This window comes from Passer montanus, unplaced genomic scaffold, assembly GCF_014805655.1.
Source record: "Passer montanus isolate IOZ18808 unplaced genomic scaffold, ASM1480565v1 scaffold2, whole genome shotgun sequence".
Classification (NCBI taxonomy): Eukaryota; Metazoa; Chordata; class Aves; order Passeriformes; family Passeridae; genus Passer; species Passer montanus.
Window position 1 is genome coordinate 15416743 of NW_024366591.1, and position 18488 is coordinate 15435230.

An 18488-nucleotide genomic window follows, 5' to 3' on the forward strand; every position below is an offset into this window, starting at 1 on the left:
AGGGGAAAATGTCCAGAAGAGGGGAAAAGTAAGATGCTGACAGAAACATATAGTGTGTAAATCACAGAACAGATGCTACCCTAGTAATGCAAGCCCAGTTCCCTCAGGCATCCAGTTCCCTGGATTTTGGCCACCCCTCAGATTACCAATCATTAAACGTGGAGCCTTCCTACCCAACTATACTTTCCAAGACAGTAGAGAGGCTAGGGGAACAAAAAGAAAATAACACACCCACAAAAACCTTTCAAAGAAAACTCTCCAAGGAGAGGAAGAAAAAAAAACCTGAAGGGATTATTCTTTTTCTGGCCATATCCTGACTTTTTGAACAAAGGCAGAGGAGAAGGATGGCCTGCTGTGCAGAGCCAGCACAGGCCTGTAAACCCTGGGAAAGATCATGTTGCCACATAACCCTGCTGTGTGACACGAGCAATGATCTGAGCCAGCTGCTGCAACTGGAGGTGAAGTGAAGGAGTTCAAAGCTGAACTCCTCCAAAATCCACCTGTTCTCTGACGGAGTCAATATTTAAGACCTGACTTCAAGGTGTGCAGCAACCCTGGCTTCTCATCCTGCCACTGGGAGGGGTGGATACTCAGGAACAGGCAGGTCATTATCTGGGAAGATGAAGTTTTAATATTGCAAGAAAATTTGTTACACTGTATTTAGTTTCCGGGTGCCTTCAGATTGTAAGGCTATGGAGCAAGAAACAGCCTGTTTCCAGCATAAATCATATTAACAGGCCTTAAATATTGGGATTTTATTCAGTGAGTTTTTCACTGCACAGATATTAGCACAATGTTTAAAGGTGTGCATTAATTGTTTACAATAATTAAATTTAATGATTCCTATAAACTGCTAGTTGCAGTCAAGAATTTACAATCCTATTCAGACACTAAGATCTCCCTGACTTGATAGCTTTAGCCCAAGCTTCTGCTCTTTACCTGCAACAATCTGACCTCGAGCAGGGCTGGATTAAAGCACATTTAACATCTCCTCCCGAAAATGCCAGCATATTGGGACTGTGGGCCTCTATATCGGCCTGACCTCTAACTGGAGAAATGAAGTCACTTGCGGTTATTTACAATACAGAGCCAAAACTGTGGGGCACATACAAGCTAAGCAAAAAAAAAAAAAACAACAAACCAAAAACAAAACAAACAAAAAAAAAAAAAAACCCAAAAACAAAACAACAAAAAAAAAAACCCAAAAACAAAACAACAAAAAAAAAAACCCAAAAACAAAACAACAAAAAAAAAAACCCAAAAACAAAACAACAAAAAAAAAAACCCAAAAAAACCCAAACGCTTGAGTCTGAAAACCGTATGGAAGAGCAATACTTTCCATGCATGGGACGGGCCCCCTGGAATGCTGGAGTTGCTGCATTGCTGGAATGCTGGGGCGGGGATATGGGCATCTACACGAGAGCACCCGCAGCCTGTGTGCCAGGGACACGGAGGACACGGGAGGGGCTCCTGGGCCGCCGCCCCTCACAGCCAGCGCTGCGGGGCACGACCGGGGCGCCGCTCTGCGCAGGGACACGGAGCCGCTCCGGACCCAGCGACGCCACACCGGGCCGGCCCGTGAGCGGAGCGAAGCCTGCGGGACGGGATGGGCAACCCCCTGCCCGGGGGGAAAGGAATAAGGAAGGAAGAAATGACATCCCGGCTCCCGAAAATCCCGCGGGTGAGTCACGGCGGGCGGGGAGGCGGCGGGGCTGCCCGGCGCGGCGCCCCCTGGCGGCAGAGCGGCCGCGCGGTTGTCACAGGCCGGAAAGTCCCGGCGCCCTGCCGGTGGAAATCCCCGGTGGGGTTTTTTTGTGTTGTGTTTTCAATCTCCCTTTTTTTTTTTTTTTTTTTTTTTTTTTTCACCCTCGCGCTTAAACAGAAAGGGAAAAAAACAAGAGGCTGGGCTCAGCCCTTCATTCCGCAGCGGCAGCAGCGGCAGCAGCAGCAGCTCCGGCGGGGCGAGGGTGGAGAGAGGGGAAGGAAGGAGCCCCGGCGCGGTGGGGGTTGATGGATCCTGAGCGCGACCCCGTCCCACCGCCTCAGCCCCGCTGCTGAGCAGGAGTCGCGGCAGGATCGGCCGGAGGAGGAGCCGCCCGCGGAGAGGTGAGCGGCGCTGGGCAGGGCCCGGCGGAGCCCGGAGCTCTCCTGCCCCAGGGCGCCTCGGGGACCCGGCGGCTCTGGCGGCGGGCTCGGCCGCAGCCGTGTGCCGGCTCCCGGCCGGGCGGGGACGCTGTGCCCGCCGCTCCCGGCCCCGCGGGGGCTCCGCGGCCGCTGCGGCTCGCAGAGCGGCCGGGCTCGCTGCGAGTGCCGCGGGGAAATCCGCCCTGGAGCTTCGGGCTCCTTCTCCGGGGGAGCTGGCGGGCCGTGTTGTGTCCTTTCCTTGCACGCCCAGCCCCCGGCGGAGCAGTAGGTCAGGGAACGAAGAACGCGGAACACTTAGTGTGTGTAAACCAGTCCTGTGGGATTTAAAAGAGCCTCGCTCCTCATCTTCTGATTTGGTGAAGAGTAGTGCTGTGTTTTAGCTTGTACCGAGCGAAGACCCAGACAGAAAAATATGGGTGGGCTTAAAAGGTATTAAGCATGTTTGTTTTAGAAGTTTTAGCACTTTGTGGAGAAGTTTATTACTTGCTGTTTTTCAGCTAGAGGACAGAAAATGAAATAACTTTAAGAAACCATGGGTAGATCTCAGAACAGTATTCAGCTTTCCCGAGCCCAGCATCCTCAGCATTACACCTTTGGAAAGGATGCTGACTCTAATTATTGTTTACAGCTGTTCCTTTCTGGGAATTCCTAGTGATTACTTGTGAGAAGGTTAAAGTAGCGTAGCACACAGCAAAGCACAGTAGACTACAAAGTAATACAACTGCAGCTCAGTTTTCTATTTTTAAATCTCCAGCTTAGGTGTCTATTGAGTTCTGTTTGTTTCATCACATTGATTTTGAAAATAAGGGTTGCTTGGCTTTTGCCTTGGTTCACGTTTATGACCGTAAATAATACAGGCAGTAATTTCCACATGTGGAGGGGAAAAAATGCCGGTAGAGCATAGACTCGAATAATGTAGTTTCAGTGAATGCTTCTGTAAACTCAGTACTTTTTGTTACTTAAAGCTGGAAATAACCGTTTCAAGAGTCGATGCCGGTAGTGCTTAGTCATGTGATTAGTCTTTATTCGTGTAAAAAAATCCCATTGACTCAATGTTTCTACCAGCATAAGTAAGGAATTCAGTACTTTGGTCATCTCAGAGCAAAGTAGAGCTGTGGTTATCGCACAGCTTAGTAAGGGGTTGTTTGTATTTCCTTTTTAGACTCATTCATACATTACATAAATAGCATGTGTAAAACTATACTAGCGGGGGGAGTGGACGAGAAAATATGTTCATTTTAAGCCTGTGTGCTGGTGGGGGAATGATAAGAATATGCCATCTTTATTACCTAAAGGAAAGCTTTTCCTTATGTTGCAAGATGTGACAGCTCTGCAGACCGTCTCTAGTGCTCTTAGGGTGTGTGAATGACATCACCCTAAAGTAGGACTTTGTAGCATCACCTGTTTCATCTGCCTCTGTTTAGGGCTTGTCGAGCTATCCACCGTATCTCTCCATCAGCTGGTTCTCAGAGAGGTTATGGAGCTCAGCTCTTGGCACCTGGAGTTTGAGGTCCCCTCTCACCCTGACAGGGTCTTTTCAAAAGCTTTGGCTGGGCATTTGGAGGTGGATGTTGCCAATGGAAGTGTCTGGGTGAAGAGGGGAGAGCAGCTCTTTCCCTGGGGGGAAGGAGGTGCCAAAGCCCTTCTGTGCAAGAGGGGTCTTCTGCCTCCATAGACCTGGGAATGCCTTCCTGGTCAGTCTGTCAGGCTGGAGTTCTTCTTCCTCTCTCTGTGCCTCCCATCTCCATGAGAAAACTTCCTAATAGTTACATAAACAATTTTTAGTTGCTTCTTGTTTCCGTGTACTTAATGTCCGGAGACTGAAACACGTATATGGCTTGATACTTGTCCCTAGATTCATAATCCAAATGGTAGGTTCTCCTAATGTGACTAGTTGTCCTCTAAAGATTTTAGGCATGCATACTTTTGTCTTGATACAATTTTTGCTTCATTTTTAAACAAAGCAAGAATGTTTGTGGACAGCATGGAGAGTCTCTCCCTGTAAAAAGAGGTTATTGTTGTTCTTGCTGTAGTGCACAGGGGTTTTGAGGGATGTGGTCCCTACATTTGTCTCTAACTAGCCACAAAGTTGGTGTCCTCTGAGTAGGTATTTCATAGAGTGTAGGTTTGAGGTTATGGGTTTCTTTTTTTATTTTTCCTGATGTACCCCATGAGGCCAGAGTTACTGAAGAAAGGGATGCCGGGCAGTAAACATTACATGTCCTACTGTGGAAATATATTGGGGGTTTTGAGCCAGATGGAAATGCTTTTTCAGCTCTGTTGACTTACCACTGACTAATAGTGGCACTGCAGTCTGCACCCCCACATACGGCACAAGCACTTCTGAGCCATAGCTCTGCTGCTCACAAAATACAAAGAGCCTCAAGGAAATAACCTAAGCCTATCCTCGAGTGACAAACTCCTCATCTACCATATCTGGCCACTGTAAGTATGGGACTGATACTTGCACAGCCTGCAATTCTTTGTGCTCTTTCTGTGCTCTACTGACCGTCACTGCTCAGAATGTATGGGCTGTGGAAATCTGAAATGGTCATTAACTGTGGGGTTTTTTGGCATGTTATCAAAACAAGAGCTTGAAAGGTCCTGAAATTCACCAAGTGCATATGGGATTACACTGTGCAATTATCAATTAGTTAAGTTTCCAGGATAATTTTCCCTTCCCTTGACCTTGCCTTCTCTTATCCTTATTTTGATTTAAATGCTTTTTTTGAATGACGATGCAGTTTCCTTACTTACGCATAAATTCTTTTCAATATCACAGTAAATTATATTAGCAAATGAGTGGGATAAGCTGATCAGTGTCTGTATCTGACTAATGCAGAAAAGTTAGTGAATGTGAGTTTTGAAAAAACGTTTTTTATAAAAGGCTCAGAAGGGCTGCATCCATCTGTACCTGTTTTAGGCAAAACTTCATCCAGAATCCCACCCTGAAAGTGCCTTCTCAGCCACTACAGTAGTGATAGCACTGTGATAGAAGGACACTAACACGCCAATAAAAGGATCCTTTTTCATTTCAGATGTCTTCTAGAAACATGGCTGGCCCACACAACCTTCCTCAAGCTTTGTATCAGAGCAATATGCTGAAGGCTATGAAGATCAGAGAGAGGACACCTGAGGATCTAGTCAAACCTCCCAGTGGAATAATTCATCACTTCAGGACTATGCACAGATACACCATAGAAATGTTCAGAATGTGCCAGTTTTGTCCCCAGTTTCGGGAAACGCTTCAGAAGTCCCTGACTGACCAGGCTACCCAGACTTCACTGGAGCGCCACAGGAAGCTCAACTGGTGCAGGGAAGTTCGGAGACTTGTTCCTTTGAAGACTAATGGTAAGTTACAGCCAGGTCTTTGCACTCACAGTAAAACAGGTCCTACAAATGTAGCACCTTTATTAATAGCATCTGAGTTCACATTACTGAAACAGAAGCACATGGCTTTAAAAATGTGCTGCCTTTCAATCTGTTTTGAAATTAAAATTCTTTCCACATGATGTGCTGTCCTGAGGCTGTAGCAGACCCATGGCCATACCGCAGTATGTGAATATTATGGAAATTTCACAGATATTTTCATAATATCAATAACCTGTGGCACTTCAGAGTCAAGAACAAGGCAGGGAAACTTGATTTGGAACATAATGCCTTCCCATGAGTCTGATTGCTCCATGTCGGCTGCCTCATCGGAAATGCCAAACATCCTTTATGCCAGGCAAGAGGAGCCTTCAGATGCCTTGAGTGACCAGGGATGCATTCCCATGTATATTTAGCAGAAGCTAATATCCTTCCAATAAGCCCTGTTGTTGTAGCTGGCAGGCAGTGCTTGCTTGCTGATCCAGCTTTAACAGCAGTGGTGGCAATAGCACTCAGAACATGGAGCCTCCTGGGAACCTGACACTGCTGTCCCTGGAGTCAGCGCCCCGTGCTGGGGCTGCTCCCTCATCCTCAGCTCCCTGCCTGGGTTTGCCAGCTCTTGCCTTCCCTCAGAGCCCACTGGTAAGTCCCATGTGTGTGACTGACACCCATCTTTGTGCAACACAAATTCTGCAGTGCCCTTTTCTTTCAACAGTCAGTGCTGGTTTCAGGACTTGGCTTTTGGGTTACTCTGTGTGTGTATTGCATCAAGTGCTACAAATGAAAAGGCACAGCAGTAGTGCCAAGATTTCCTGAACAGGTTATGTTTGTCCACAGTCTTGAGCAGGAAGCCTTGGCACATGACTGTAAGAGTCATGGGCATTTTACATTCAGTGGAGGAAAGATTTGGTAATGGCTATGACTTATGGTCATGCAGCTGCAAACTTGGACTCAGGATTCTTTACAGCACAGGTTGCCCCTAACCAAGAACAATAGACTGTGACAGTGAGGACTTCAGGAAGATGAAAAATACATACTCTTTGCTCAAGGAGCAGATCACAGCAGTTATACAAACACTGGGTGTGGTGGACCTGCTGTATTGTTGAAGTCCATGTTGTGTTCTGGGTTTGCTTCTTTTCATATCTGCTTGTATACACATTAACCTTATCTTCCTAGTCCACATTTTTTCCTTTGCAAATTCTGCCATATTTCTCAGTCTGACTGTACACAGCTGTGTTGTACAGAAGCCACAGAAATAGACCTACTGAGTAGATGTCACTTGCCAACCTAAAGCCCGATGCTGATGTGCGTGTCTGTAACTGTTGTAGAGGCATTGACCTTCTGGTGGGCTTTTTGGGCTGCCTCTTCACTGGTGTAAAATTCTCATGACTACAATGAGGGGTGTGCACAGAAGTCACGGAATCTTGAGCTTTGGAAGTACCAGAGTTGCAGCCAGGGCAGGCAGTGCTTTGCACATACTGGGAAGGTAACATCAACTGATCAACATCAACTCCAGGTGTTGCATCTTAAAAATTTCACTCAAATAGATTTTCTAGGAAAATGGACAATGTGCACAATTTTTGCCCAGGGCAAAGAGTAAGAGGTTTAGAATCCCCCGTCACCAGTCAATACAAATCCTGCAGGGGTTAATGCTGCCTGGACAGCCCCTTGTTGGTGACCACATTACATTCAGCAGCACTGACCTCCTTCTTTGTCTCATGACCATTGGCCAGTGTGGACTTGGATCCCACCCATGAGCAGGCGTACCTGTATATGAGGTGCTGAAATAGTAGGGCAGGTTGAGGGAAGGCAAAGCAAGATTTGTGGTCTCTCCATACACTGAGCAGACAAAGAACTTGGCTTCAGTTCAGTGCTCCAGGGTCATTAAGTGCATGAGTAGGAGTGGCTTTGGAAACCTGTGGGTTATGCAAAGTAGTTGCATAGAAGGGCCCTTGTAGGAGAAAGAAGGTAGATTGGACTGTAGGAGAGGATCTCTGAAAGAAGTGCAGAAGCCTGGAGAAGCCCTGAAAACAACTTTTTTTTTTTTTTTTCCTCCCATGTGGCGTGAAAAGTATTTTTTGAACATTTAGCTGCTTAACCCATAAATATGAGAGGAATATGTTAGTTCTCTCAGTTAACAGTGGACTTTCTTCAGAAAATTCTGGGTTTTTTCTGATTAAGGCTGCAGCTGTTGAAAACAGAGAAAGTATCTCCTACAGGATCTTTTGATGTATATTTTACCTGATATGTTTGTGAATCTGTGGAGTGGTGGGGTTTTCTTAATTAAAAAAGCCATTTTGAATTCACTACATATTTCTTTGCAGACATCTGAATGGAGATAGAAGGAAAGTGGTAGGAGGTACAAAAATCGAAACTCTTAGGGTTTTTTCTCCTTTTTTTTTTTTTCAATTTAAAAATTCCAGCATCTATTGGCTGTAGAGATTTCACTTGTATAATGAATTGGCATTCATTCCAGCTCGCCCAGCCACACCCCCTGGGAAAGTCCGAGGGAGGCCACGCTGCAGCCGCAGAACAAAAAGTACAACTGTTGCTCAATTGCTAGTCAAACGGTGTGGGGGAATTCCAAGTGCTGTGTAAGGAATTTTGGGCAGTGCTTCTAAATAAAGAACCGAAAGTGAGCTCTCAGAGAGAGAAAAAAATTAGTCTTATCTTTGCTCTAGATTTTGCAAAGGGAAAATTTTAATGGGATTAATATGTCATCTTTCTTGGTCAGAAGGAAACACAGTCAGTTTTTCTGTCTTCTTGGTTGTTCCCTGATTTTTGAGCTCAAGTAAGCAGCCTGCAGAATTGAAGTAAGCTTTGCAGGACTGCATTCATAAAATAGAAGGCTGTTGCAGGAATCTGATACGCACCAATCCCATAACAATTTATGAAGCACTGAGTAGATTTCAAATTATATCTTCTTTGGGAAGTGGAGTCTGTTGTAGGCTTTTCTCTGCAATTTCACAGAATAAGCAGCAAAAGTGTTCACAAATTGTGTAATTGAACTCATCACGTATGTGACACATTGGGTTTCATTCTTTTTTGGGAGTTCTTTGGGTGCATTTGTTTGGGTTTTTTTCATGGAAGAAAAGTCTAGTAGCTTTACCAGGGTTGATGTCTTCTATTCCAAGAAAAGTGCTGTGGTTTCTTAGCATTATGTGAATCTGTTTACCACTGTGGTAGACATCAGACCTAGTTTTGCATCTGAGGATGTGACAGTAATGATTCTTAATGTCTCCCTTTCAGGGGAGACATCCCCTTTTTGAAGAAGGTAGCTAGAGATAGAATTTGAAACTCAGACATAGGTGTATTTCTTGTTACACCTTTTGATTATCTCCTCTGAGTCTCAGTTTCCGCTCTGAAACTGCAGAATACCACAATCCTTCCTACCTGTAAAGAGGAATTTTTTAATGCAAGAAGATTGTGTAAATGAAAATCAAATCACTGTTTTTCATTGACTTAATTTTGTGTTTTAAAATCAGCCCTCTAAGTAATATATGTAACAACCCAACATGCTATCATTTCTGAGAGGAAGGCCAGAGGTGTTCCTATGATTGCTTTACATAAATCACCTGCCATTCCCTTTCTGTCTACTTTTTAATTACAATTCCTCCATCAAGCACAGCCAAGGGCCAGACAGTGCTCATCAGGGGATATGAGGCTTGGTGTTACTATAATATTTTCTTAATAGTTTCCATTTTCTCAACCTCATGCTGTGTGGTGTATATTTGTGTAAACACCAATGAGGGAGATTTACATATTTTTTTGTAATTTTAAGATTACTTTGTTGTGTTTAAAAAGCTATTTCAGCTGTGTTTGACATTTGTAGTTGACCCCAAAATTTAGTTTGTGATATCAGTCAAAGTTAAGTAAGGTAGGTAAGGGGCATTGCTGTATGACAGCTTAACTTGGACTGGTACAGAGACAAAACCAGTAGGGAGGGAAGTTTTTTCTTTCCGTCTCTGAACAGAGACCATAACTCTAGCCCCCTTCTTTACAACCCTTCTGTCTGAGGCTTAGAGAGAAGTGCACAGGGAATACACATATTTGTGGTGTAATTCTATGTCCCACAGGCTTGTGGCATTTTATTTAAGGAGCCATTTGAAAATAATGCACTCTGTCTTTTTTTTTTCCAGGCGATGGAAATTGCCTTATGCATGCTGCATCACAGTACATGTGGGGTATTGAAGATATCGACCTTGTCTTAAGAAAAACATTGTTTAGTGCTCTCAGGGAGATTGACACACGGAACTTCAAGCTCCGCTGGCAGCGGGAGGCTGTTAAATCCCAGGAGTTTGTAGAGACAGGACTCCATTATGACACCCGGGTAAGGCGGCCGGAGGGAGTGGTGCTGTTTTCTGAGTGCTCACCAGCATTGCCTTGCTGATTCTGTTTGCTTTGTGGCTTCACGGATTCTGTCATTAATGAGAGCAGAAATAGTCTTCCTTTGGGGGAAATGGGAACATGATTATTTGGGCACTCTGTGCTGCAGCTGGTTCCTGAGCTCCATGTCTTTGAACCATTGGTAACAGCTGTTTCTTTCCTCAGAACTGGGAGGAGGAGTGGGAATACCTCATTGAAATGACCTCCCCAGAAATATCTGGGGCTCGAAATAGACTCCCCTATAATGCACTGGAAGAAATCCACATCTTTGTCCTTGCTAACATCCTCCGAAGGCCAGTCATTGTCCTGGCAGGTGAGTTGCCTGACAGTCATCCCACTGTGTTACTCTTGTGCTGTGTTAGTAATCTTAGTCAACACCTGTTGTTTTCAGGCAGATGCATTTCAGAACACTGTGTTTTCAGAAATTATTATAAAACCCCTAACATATGTTTTTTCTTGCCTGTAGCACATACTTATTTGTGTTTTCTTTTTCTTCTTTATGCAGATAAAGTAGTTAGAAGCTTAGAGTCAGGCTCCAGTTTTGCTCCTCTGAATGTTGGTGGTGTTTACTTGCCCCTCCTTTGGCCAGCTGAAGAATGCTACAGATACCCAATTGTGCTTGGCTATGACAACATGCATTTTACACCACTGGTGACTCTGAAGGACAGCGGGCCAGGTATTTTTCAAGTACCTCATTTGGTATTTATATTACTTCTTCAAAACCACTGCGCTGATAAAGCATTTAAAATATGATCTGGTTTAGATTTGCATTTTTAAAGTTAAATTAGATTAATTTGAAATATATTCCTAAAATGTGAGCAGAAAAAGCTTTCTGTGAATCTGAGTAGAAATTAAAGGTCACCTTCAAGATATTGGTTGAGAGTAGAGTGCAGCTCATCTGCTTGCAGGCTGGAATTGGTCAAAGGGTAACCTCTGCTTTATTGTGTTCTGGCCTCCCTTCCATATTTGTAAGAGAAGAAACTTTGAAAGGTGCAGTCTCACAGCAGGGCACCACTGCCTAGCAGAAATAATGAAATATATGCTTTACCAGTTTTAACACATCTCTTCTGAGTGGACAGTAGTTCTCTAGGTTCAGGTTACAGCATCATCCCACCAAAAGGCATAACAAACAAAGACCTACAATCCTGTTCAAGTGGAGTGGATAGTTGCTATGGGGACATTAAAAGTACTGTGCAATGGGGCTAAGTTTGTGATGTAGCTGTGTTTGCAACCTCCCTCATGCTCTGCCCAGCTGTTCTCCTCTCTCTCAAAAATTTAGTGGTGGTATCTCCATGTGTTGCATTTTATGGTTATTCCTAACTGGCTGGTTATGTTTGTGTAAATATACATATACACATACATATTTATCTGTGTGTGTGTGTGTGTTTTTGTTTGTGTATATGCTAATCCATCTTGTTTCCCCACAGAAATCCGGGCTGTCCCTCTGGTCACCAGTGAGCAAGGCAGATTTGAGGATTTGAATGTGCACTTTCTGACAGATATAGAAGAGAGGGAGAAAGAGCAGCTGCTAAAAGACTACTTGATAGTGATAGAAATTCCAGTGCAAGGCTGGGATCATGGTACAACTCATCTAATTAATGCTGCCAAGTGAGTGTCATTCCTGTTTCCTCAAAGTTTTCTTGTTTACGGAGGTGGGACAAGCTGGGCAGCCCAGTGTGTTCTTTTGGTCTTTCCTTCCTTCCTAGGTGGTCCATGTGTTTACTACCTGAAATATGAAACATTGGCATTACTGTTGATATGTTTTGAAGTAGTATGAGCTGAGGCCAGTCTCAAATTTAAAGGCAAAAATGTGTTCAGATTTAGCAAACTGAAACTAGCATTTTAGAAGAAAAAATCCATTTGATCAGTTTCACTGACTTTTGGATTACACAGGAGGGTGGCTGAAAAGTACTTCAATGCAGGAACTAGTTAGCCCAAGCTCTTGTGCTTTGTGTAAGGGCACATTGCATAATGGGCAGTTGGTGTAAGTTTGGCTGCCCTGGGTAAAGCACTTGGCAGTATGTTCTGAGCACAGATGCCTCAACACCCTGGGCTGTTCCGTGTGGCAGCAGGCAGGAAGCTGTGGCCAGTGGAGGAGCCAGCATCTCTGCTGGTCCCCCTGATGGTTGAGCATCAGTAACATGCAGGGAGGAGCTGGCAACACCCATCAGCTTCTCATATGCAGTGGCAGTGATGCCCAGCCAGTCCCCTCAGAACTGATGGAGGGGAGTAACTCCTGTATCCTCTGTTTTTGCTTCCACTACCACACGGAAAGGAATCTTCATTCTCTTGGCTGGTTCTGGTGTAGGGGCCTTGAAAATTGAAGTCCTTCTACCCAAAGCATGTAATCACATGTAAAGGGTAGCACTTGAGCTTCCCTAGTTGCTCTGCCTAGATGTGTTCTGGAGTATTGCCAGAAATGTTAGCTCCTCATCCTGCCAACTGTGGCATGGTGAAGCTCCAGTGTAGGATTTTCCCTGCACGTGGAGGCAGAGTAAGGATGCTAGCATTGCACATGCCATGCTGAAGCCCCACAGTTTGTTAGAAGAATGCTGCTGGTAGATACAGACCCAACAGGGCAGAACCAGGAGGAGATTTCATGATAAACTGTATCATTATGTTCAGTTGAAGACTGATCCTCAGAGCAATTCACCATTTGGGGGACTTTCTGCTTCTGAGAGATTACCCATATTCTTTATGCAAACAGCTCTTAGACAGAAAACCCTCACTTAGCAAAGCCTTTTAAGAATATTTCTGTTTAGCATTGTGTCAGGACATTTATTTCAGATGTGAAAGTCTCCGTCACTGAACACCTGCTTTTAAAATTATTTCCATTTACAGCAGCAGTGTAACATCCCAGATCTTCTGTCTGAGTAATATGGATGTGCATTAAATCTACATTTCCTTCCCACGTTGCTTGTATTTGCTTCCACCCCCACCATCTGCTCTTTTCAGCCACTGATGCAATCTTCCTTTTTTGGCTGTCAGGTTAGATGAAGGCAACCTACCCAAAGAAATAAACCTCGTGGAAGATTACTTTCAATTGGTACAGCATGAGTACAAGAAGTGGCAGGAGAATGTTGAACCTGCTAGAAGAGAGACATGTTCCAGGAACAGACAGGATCTGTCACTTTCCCAGCTCTCCCTCTTACAGATGAAATGTGAAACGCCAAATTGCCCTTTCTACATGTCTGTGAACACCCAGCCCTACTGCCACGAATGCTTTGAGCAGAGGTCCCAAGGAAACAAGGGAAGAAAGCAGGGCTCCAAAGCAGGACCTGAGAAGCTGAAGGCATCTGGGTCAGGCTCCTCCCGTGGGGATATTTGTGAACCTGGGGGATGGACATCTGAAGGGCCTGTAACAGAGCCTCGCTCTGCACCTCCGACCGCTCCGAGCCTTTTCCTGTACAGTGAAACCACAGCCATGAAGTGCAGGACCCCAGACTGCCCCTTCACACTGAATGTGCAACACAATGGGCTGTGTGAACGCTGCTACAACAGACAGCTCAGTCCCTGCAACAACTTGGATGACCAGAGACACTTAGACTATGCCACATGCAAAATGTGCCGTCAAAAGGCCAAGAGGACCTTCAATGGTATATGCAGCACTTGCTTCAAAAGGTCTACAGAGCAGTCCCCAAATGGCAGTCCTGCTTTCCTGCCCACCTGCCACCAGAGATCAACATCTGACCCATCCCAGATCTCACAGATCCTCCACCAGCACTCCTGCCATCAGGCTCCCAACAGCCATGGCAAGGAGCCCCCGCCACCAGCACTGCCTCCCGAGGAGAACAGGGGAGGCAACCTCTGTAGGAAACCTGGTTGCAAGTTTTTTGGGACATCACAAAATGAGGGCTTTTGCACGCTGTGTTTCTTTGAGTACAGGGAAAACCATGGTAAGTGGAGATGGAGTGAGCTTTGACACATTTTGGCTGCAGATCAGCCTCCTTGAACTGTGAAGTTCTTTGTGTACTGGGTGATAAAAGGGCAGGGGGTGATGAAAAGAGTGTGAGGAAAAGGTAATTTTCTGTCTTATTATCCCGTTGTCATGGTTTAACCCCAGCCAGCAACCAAGCCCCACACAGCTGCTAGCTCACTCTCCCACCTGTGGGCTCAGGTAGAGAATAGAAAGCGTAAAAGCTGGAAAACTCATGGGTTGGGATAAAGAGAGTTTAATAGGAAAAGCAAAAACTGCATACACAAGCAAAGCAAAACAAAGAATTAATTCATTACTTGCCATGGGCAGGCAGGTGTTCAAGCTTTGTCTTCTCCCATGCACCCTTGCCAGCAGGGCAGTATGAAAAGCAGAAAAGGCCTTGGCACTGTGTAAGCCCCGCTCAGCAATAACAAAAACATCTCAATATTATCAGCCTTGTGCTCAGCACAAATCCAAAACACAGCCCCATACCAGCCACTGTGAAGAAAATTAAATTTACCCCAGCCAAAACCAGCCTGCTATAAAGAGGTGCATGGCAGCAGTGTGAGGAATCTGTGAAATCTCTTGTAAAACTTACTTTCAGCTTTGATGGAAGCAAAACCAACTCAGGAGGGGGTGGTTTTTGATACCTCCCCATCATCCCCTTCAATCATGATTTGGTATGAATTTTCTTCACAGCTAGACAAGTTGTAGAGGTCAGTGAAGGAAATGCTGTAAATATATGGAAGGCACTGAAAATCAGTTATGTTAGCAAGGTGTTTAAAAAGCCTTGAAGACTCTGTAGATCTCTGTCTGTTCTGGATGTAACAGGTATAATGCTTTGGAGTAACCACTGTAGTTGTCTTGACAAGCAGAGCAAGTAGAATTTGACTGTAGGTAATTAGCTTGTATTTTGGAGTAACTTTGGAGTGTGTTGTTATACTCTGCCTTGAAATCTTCCTTGGTAATACCCTGCGTGTGCATGCACTTTTGTTTAAAGACTGACTTTCAAAAAGGCAATAGTTTGAATAAATCACAGCATGAAATCTTCATCTTTCATGCTACTGCCGTGTTTCACAGGTAAAGAGCCCTTAGGTATAGAGCCTGCAAGGCCTGTGTAAGAGAGAATTATTACTTATCTCTTCAGATTATTTTATTGCTAGTAAGTTTGCTGATACAAATAAAGAAACATGTAATACGTTGGGTTGGAAGGGATCTTTAAAGATCATCTAATTCAACCCCCCTGCCGTTGGCAGAGACATCTTTCACAACGCTGAGCTTTCCACATGCGTTCAGATTAGGGAACTTCTGTGCCAGCTTGCAATACCTTATTTTCCAGCATTGCTCACAATGAAATCTTTTTTCCTTCTGATTGTGGAATATATAAGTTTGCTTCATGAGACTAAAAAGTATAATGCACTTCTTCCCCTTAAGCTCTCTATCACTGTACTTCAGTTGTCTGATGTGACTGAAGTGGGGGAGGCTGAAATGGGTAGGTCACAGATGGCAGTCAAAGTGAAGTAAAAGGTGAAATTTGTCTTGACTTCAGTGTGATCTAGGTTTCCCACTTAGGGCAAGTTTTTCCCAAATCATCTGTTTCAACAACTTACATTAAATTCAGGCTGCATTAGCACACTTATGTATGTAACACAAAGAACGATGTACCAATGGGGGAGTCTCAGGATAGTCAAAAACTCATGTTTGAGGCTAGTTGATAGTTTAAATTTATTTTAATTTTTACAGTGGACAGCTTTTTGCATCTGCTTTGGGTGATCAGTTCTATTGGACCGATTCAAGCTGCTCCTGTTCATGCTTTGCTTTACAGACAGTGTTTTGCTACGCCACCAGAGGAGATCTCAGAGGAAGTCTTCAGCACCAGATCAGACAGGGAGCTCCGCTGCCGGCTTCCGTAACACGGTGTCCTGCCAGCGGCGCGACTGCGGCACCCTGGGCAGCACAATGCTCGAGGGGTACTGCCAGAACTGCTTCATTATAGCCCAGAACCAGCGATTCCAAGAAGCCAGAAGGACAGAAGAACAGCTGGTGAGACAGCCAGAAGTAAGTGTGAACTTCTCAAAACCTTCCTGTTGTTTAGCGCTGCATGTTTTTCTCTTGTGGGAACAACTTGGGATCCATGCTAGAAAATCCTCAAATGGCTGCAGCTTAACTATCATGGAAAGACAAGCATAGAACATATAATGAGTTTTTTCTGCTGCAGTTGAGCAGCGCCAGTAAAAAGTCATTCTCAATTTAGGGTTGTCCTGGCCCTGCTCAGTTGTACTTCCACTGGGATTTTGCCAGCAATTCCAGAGGAAGCAATTGGACCAACAGCTAGGTTGTTTTGTTGGCTGGGGAAGGATTTTTGTTCTTACCCTTATAGCTGTGCAGTTGTGTCAAGGGGTTCAAGTTGCATTTTTGATTGAGTCCATCACAGATTGTGTTTGTTCCAGATAAGGTTTTTAATTTGGTTTGTTTTGGTCCTTTTAGAATTGAGGATTGCCAAAGATAAAAAAGCCAATATTTTTTCCTCAGAAATGACGGAATTTGTGATTTTCTTTGGTAAAACTCAACTTGGCTCTTGGTACTGTACTTCATAGAAGTGCCTGGGAACAATCCCCAGGTGATTACCTATACAAACCACGAACAGAGTAAAAAGGAAATGAAAAGCCATTTGTGCTGCCAGCACAGCAGCTGACAATGTGTTTTAATATTTTTCAAGAGAACAGGGCAGCACAGAGGAGATGTGCAGCGCGCAGCATTGAGTGCCCAGAAGAGACAGTGTGCTGTGGCTTCGTGTAGAAACAACCAGGCCTGCAGGAGTGATGACCTGTGCCCGGAGTGCCGGCGCCTTGGTCAGCTGCCGCCGTCGGGGAGCGCCCGGGAGACGGTGGCACAGGAGCCTCCCAAGCAACGCTGCCGAGCCCCCGCCTGCGATCACTATGGCAATGCCAAGTGCAATGGCTACTGCAATGAATGCTACCAGTTCAAACAGATCTATGGCTAGTGGCGAACCAGAAAGCAATACCAGCTGCTTCCTTCTCTGAAATGGTGCTACGTCCAAAACACTTTAACAGTCCTGGGAGTGGGAGGGTGGGGGGAAACATAAGCTGTCTGCTCAGATCATGTTTATTCCCAAGAATGGGAATAAATTTCTACTTCCTCTAAACACTGCATACCAAGGACTGCTGAGAAGGTCACATTGCCTTCTGCACAGAGCTCTCATTCGTGACTAAGCTCCTACAATGCCATATTTAATTCTTGGACTTCCCAGGAGGAAGTGTGAAGCATTTGAATCCAAAGAACTTCCCAGTTCTGCCTGTTTCTCAATACCTCCCCTCTCCCAGGCAAGGAGCCGTGTCTACTCTCAGAGATGCAGGACCTTTTTATGGTTGCATACATCAGTCAGGTGCAAGTCCTTCCTGAATGGGATTACCCATGACAGACTGATGCTACTTCTAGTTAACATCTGAAGAAACGTGGTTTGGTTTGCCCGTGTCCTTGCTGTACTTACAGAGCTCACCAGGGTGGGAGCTCCAGTGGGCATTCAGGGTGATAACAGCAAGCACTTCTGTGTTTGCAGAGCCCTCAAAAATCCACAGCCAAAAACAAGACCAGCACTGCTCTACTCCTTTAACATGCTCAACCAAATCAGCATTTAGATCCTTTCCCAAATCCCAAGACAGCTGGAAAGACAGAAGTTGCAGAAGAAATGCATGTGATGGTGAAAATGTATCCTGCCATTTCCCACTTGCGTGGAAGGAATTACCTCCAAGAGACAAGAAAAACCCCAAAGCCCTTTGTCTTCACTTCTGAAACGAGATCAACTCCTGTCTCTCTTGCACTGTAAATGTCAGGAGTATGCATGTGCTGTTCATACCCTCCTGCCTCATTTCTGTCACACTTTCTGTCATCCCTAATGTGATTCTGTTACCACACAAACAGCTGGGAGCTCAGTAACAAGAGTTCTTCAGGGCTGAAATTTTACTCCTGAAGTTTATGCATCCACTTCTCAATCAGCAATACTTTCTTTAGTAATCTCAGCTTTACCACTGTGCCTGTTACCTGCTTCTCTCTTCTCCTTTTACACCTTTTAAGTTTTCAGCATCTGTTTTGCTGCTATGATTTTGGACGTGAGATCTCTTCTAACTTGCTTCTCAAGTTTAGAATCTTTTTCTAGTTATTAAAAAAAACCAAAAAAATTTAAATAACTCATCACTTATTTCTGTTAAATTTTATATATTTTGTGAACCTTAATGTGAACATATGTTTTATTAAAATATTTATATTATTTGAAACAATGCAATCTGAAATTTGCACAGCTAGGATTTTTTTTACATATATTTACTCTAGTGTTGAAAGTTACAAACTTAAATGTATAATTGAAAAACTTTCTCTGGTATAAAGAAATAAATTATTGAAGGATTGAATTTGTTATTTTTATATCTATGCACAGGGGGGATGGGACACCCCCAGAAGGAAGCCTTTCTGTTCAGCACTACCATTCAGCATGTTAGTGCTCCTTGGTGCAGATGGTGCAGCCAAGTGGTTTGAAGAGGTGAGAGATAACTTGCTGTGAGTGGGTGTTCTCTCAGAAAGGGCTCTTGGTTCTGTTGAAGGACCTGGGCGTAAGAAGTTGGTTCCTGTGAGTGCAGAGTATTTTCAGTCCCCAGAA

General features: G+C 44.6%; 1 protein-coding gene across 2 annotated transcripts; it reads left to right on the forward strand.

Annotated features, from left to right (window-relative positions):
• The first annotated feature begins 1503 nt into the window (after window positions 1-1503).
• Window positions 1504-18207, forward strand: TNFAIP3 (TNF alpha induced protein 3). Of its 2 annotated transcripts, XM_039707709.1 has the most exons (10): window positions 1504-1681; window positions 1883-2106; window positions 5184-5496; window positions 9654-9844; window positions 10066-10213; window positions 10406-10576; window positions 11328-11508; window positions 12889-13796; window positions 15642-15874; window positions 16536-18207. In XM_039707709.1, exons 3-10 carry the CDS (start codon window positions 5184-5186, stop codon window positions 16818-16820), a joined length of 2430 nt encoding a protein of 809 aa, XP_039563643.1. In that variant the 5' UTR covers window positions 1504-1681; window positions 1883-2106; the 3' UTR covers window positions 16821-18207. The 2 variants fall into 2 exon arrangements, with proteins under 2 accessions (XP_039563643.1, XP_039563644.1); XM_039707710.1 differs by lacking the exons at window positions 1504-1681; window positions 1883-2106 and adding an exon at window positions 4452-4590.
• Window positions 18208-18488: the final 281 nt, after the last annotated feature.

Excerpts from the sequence above, each read along its gene's own strand:
- TNFAIP3 (XM_039707709.1), top strand. The coding sequence starts at position 5,184 with ATGTCTTCTAGAAACATGGCTGGCCCACACAACCTTCCTCAAGCTTTG. Across the intron at positions 10,577-11,327 it reads TCTGAAGGACAGCGGGCCAG|AAATCCGGGCTGTCCCTCTG; the intron begins GTATTTTTCAAG and ends GTTTCCCCACAG. Across the intron at positions 11,509-12,888 it reads CATCTAATTAATGCTGCCAA|GTTAGATGAAGGCAACCTAC; the intron begins GTGAGTGTCATT and ends TTTGGCTGTCAG.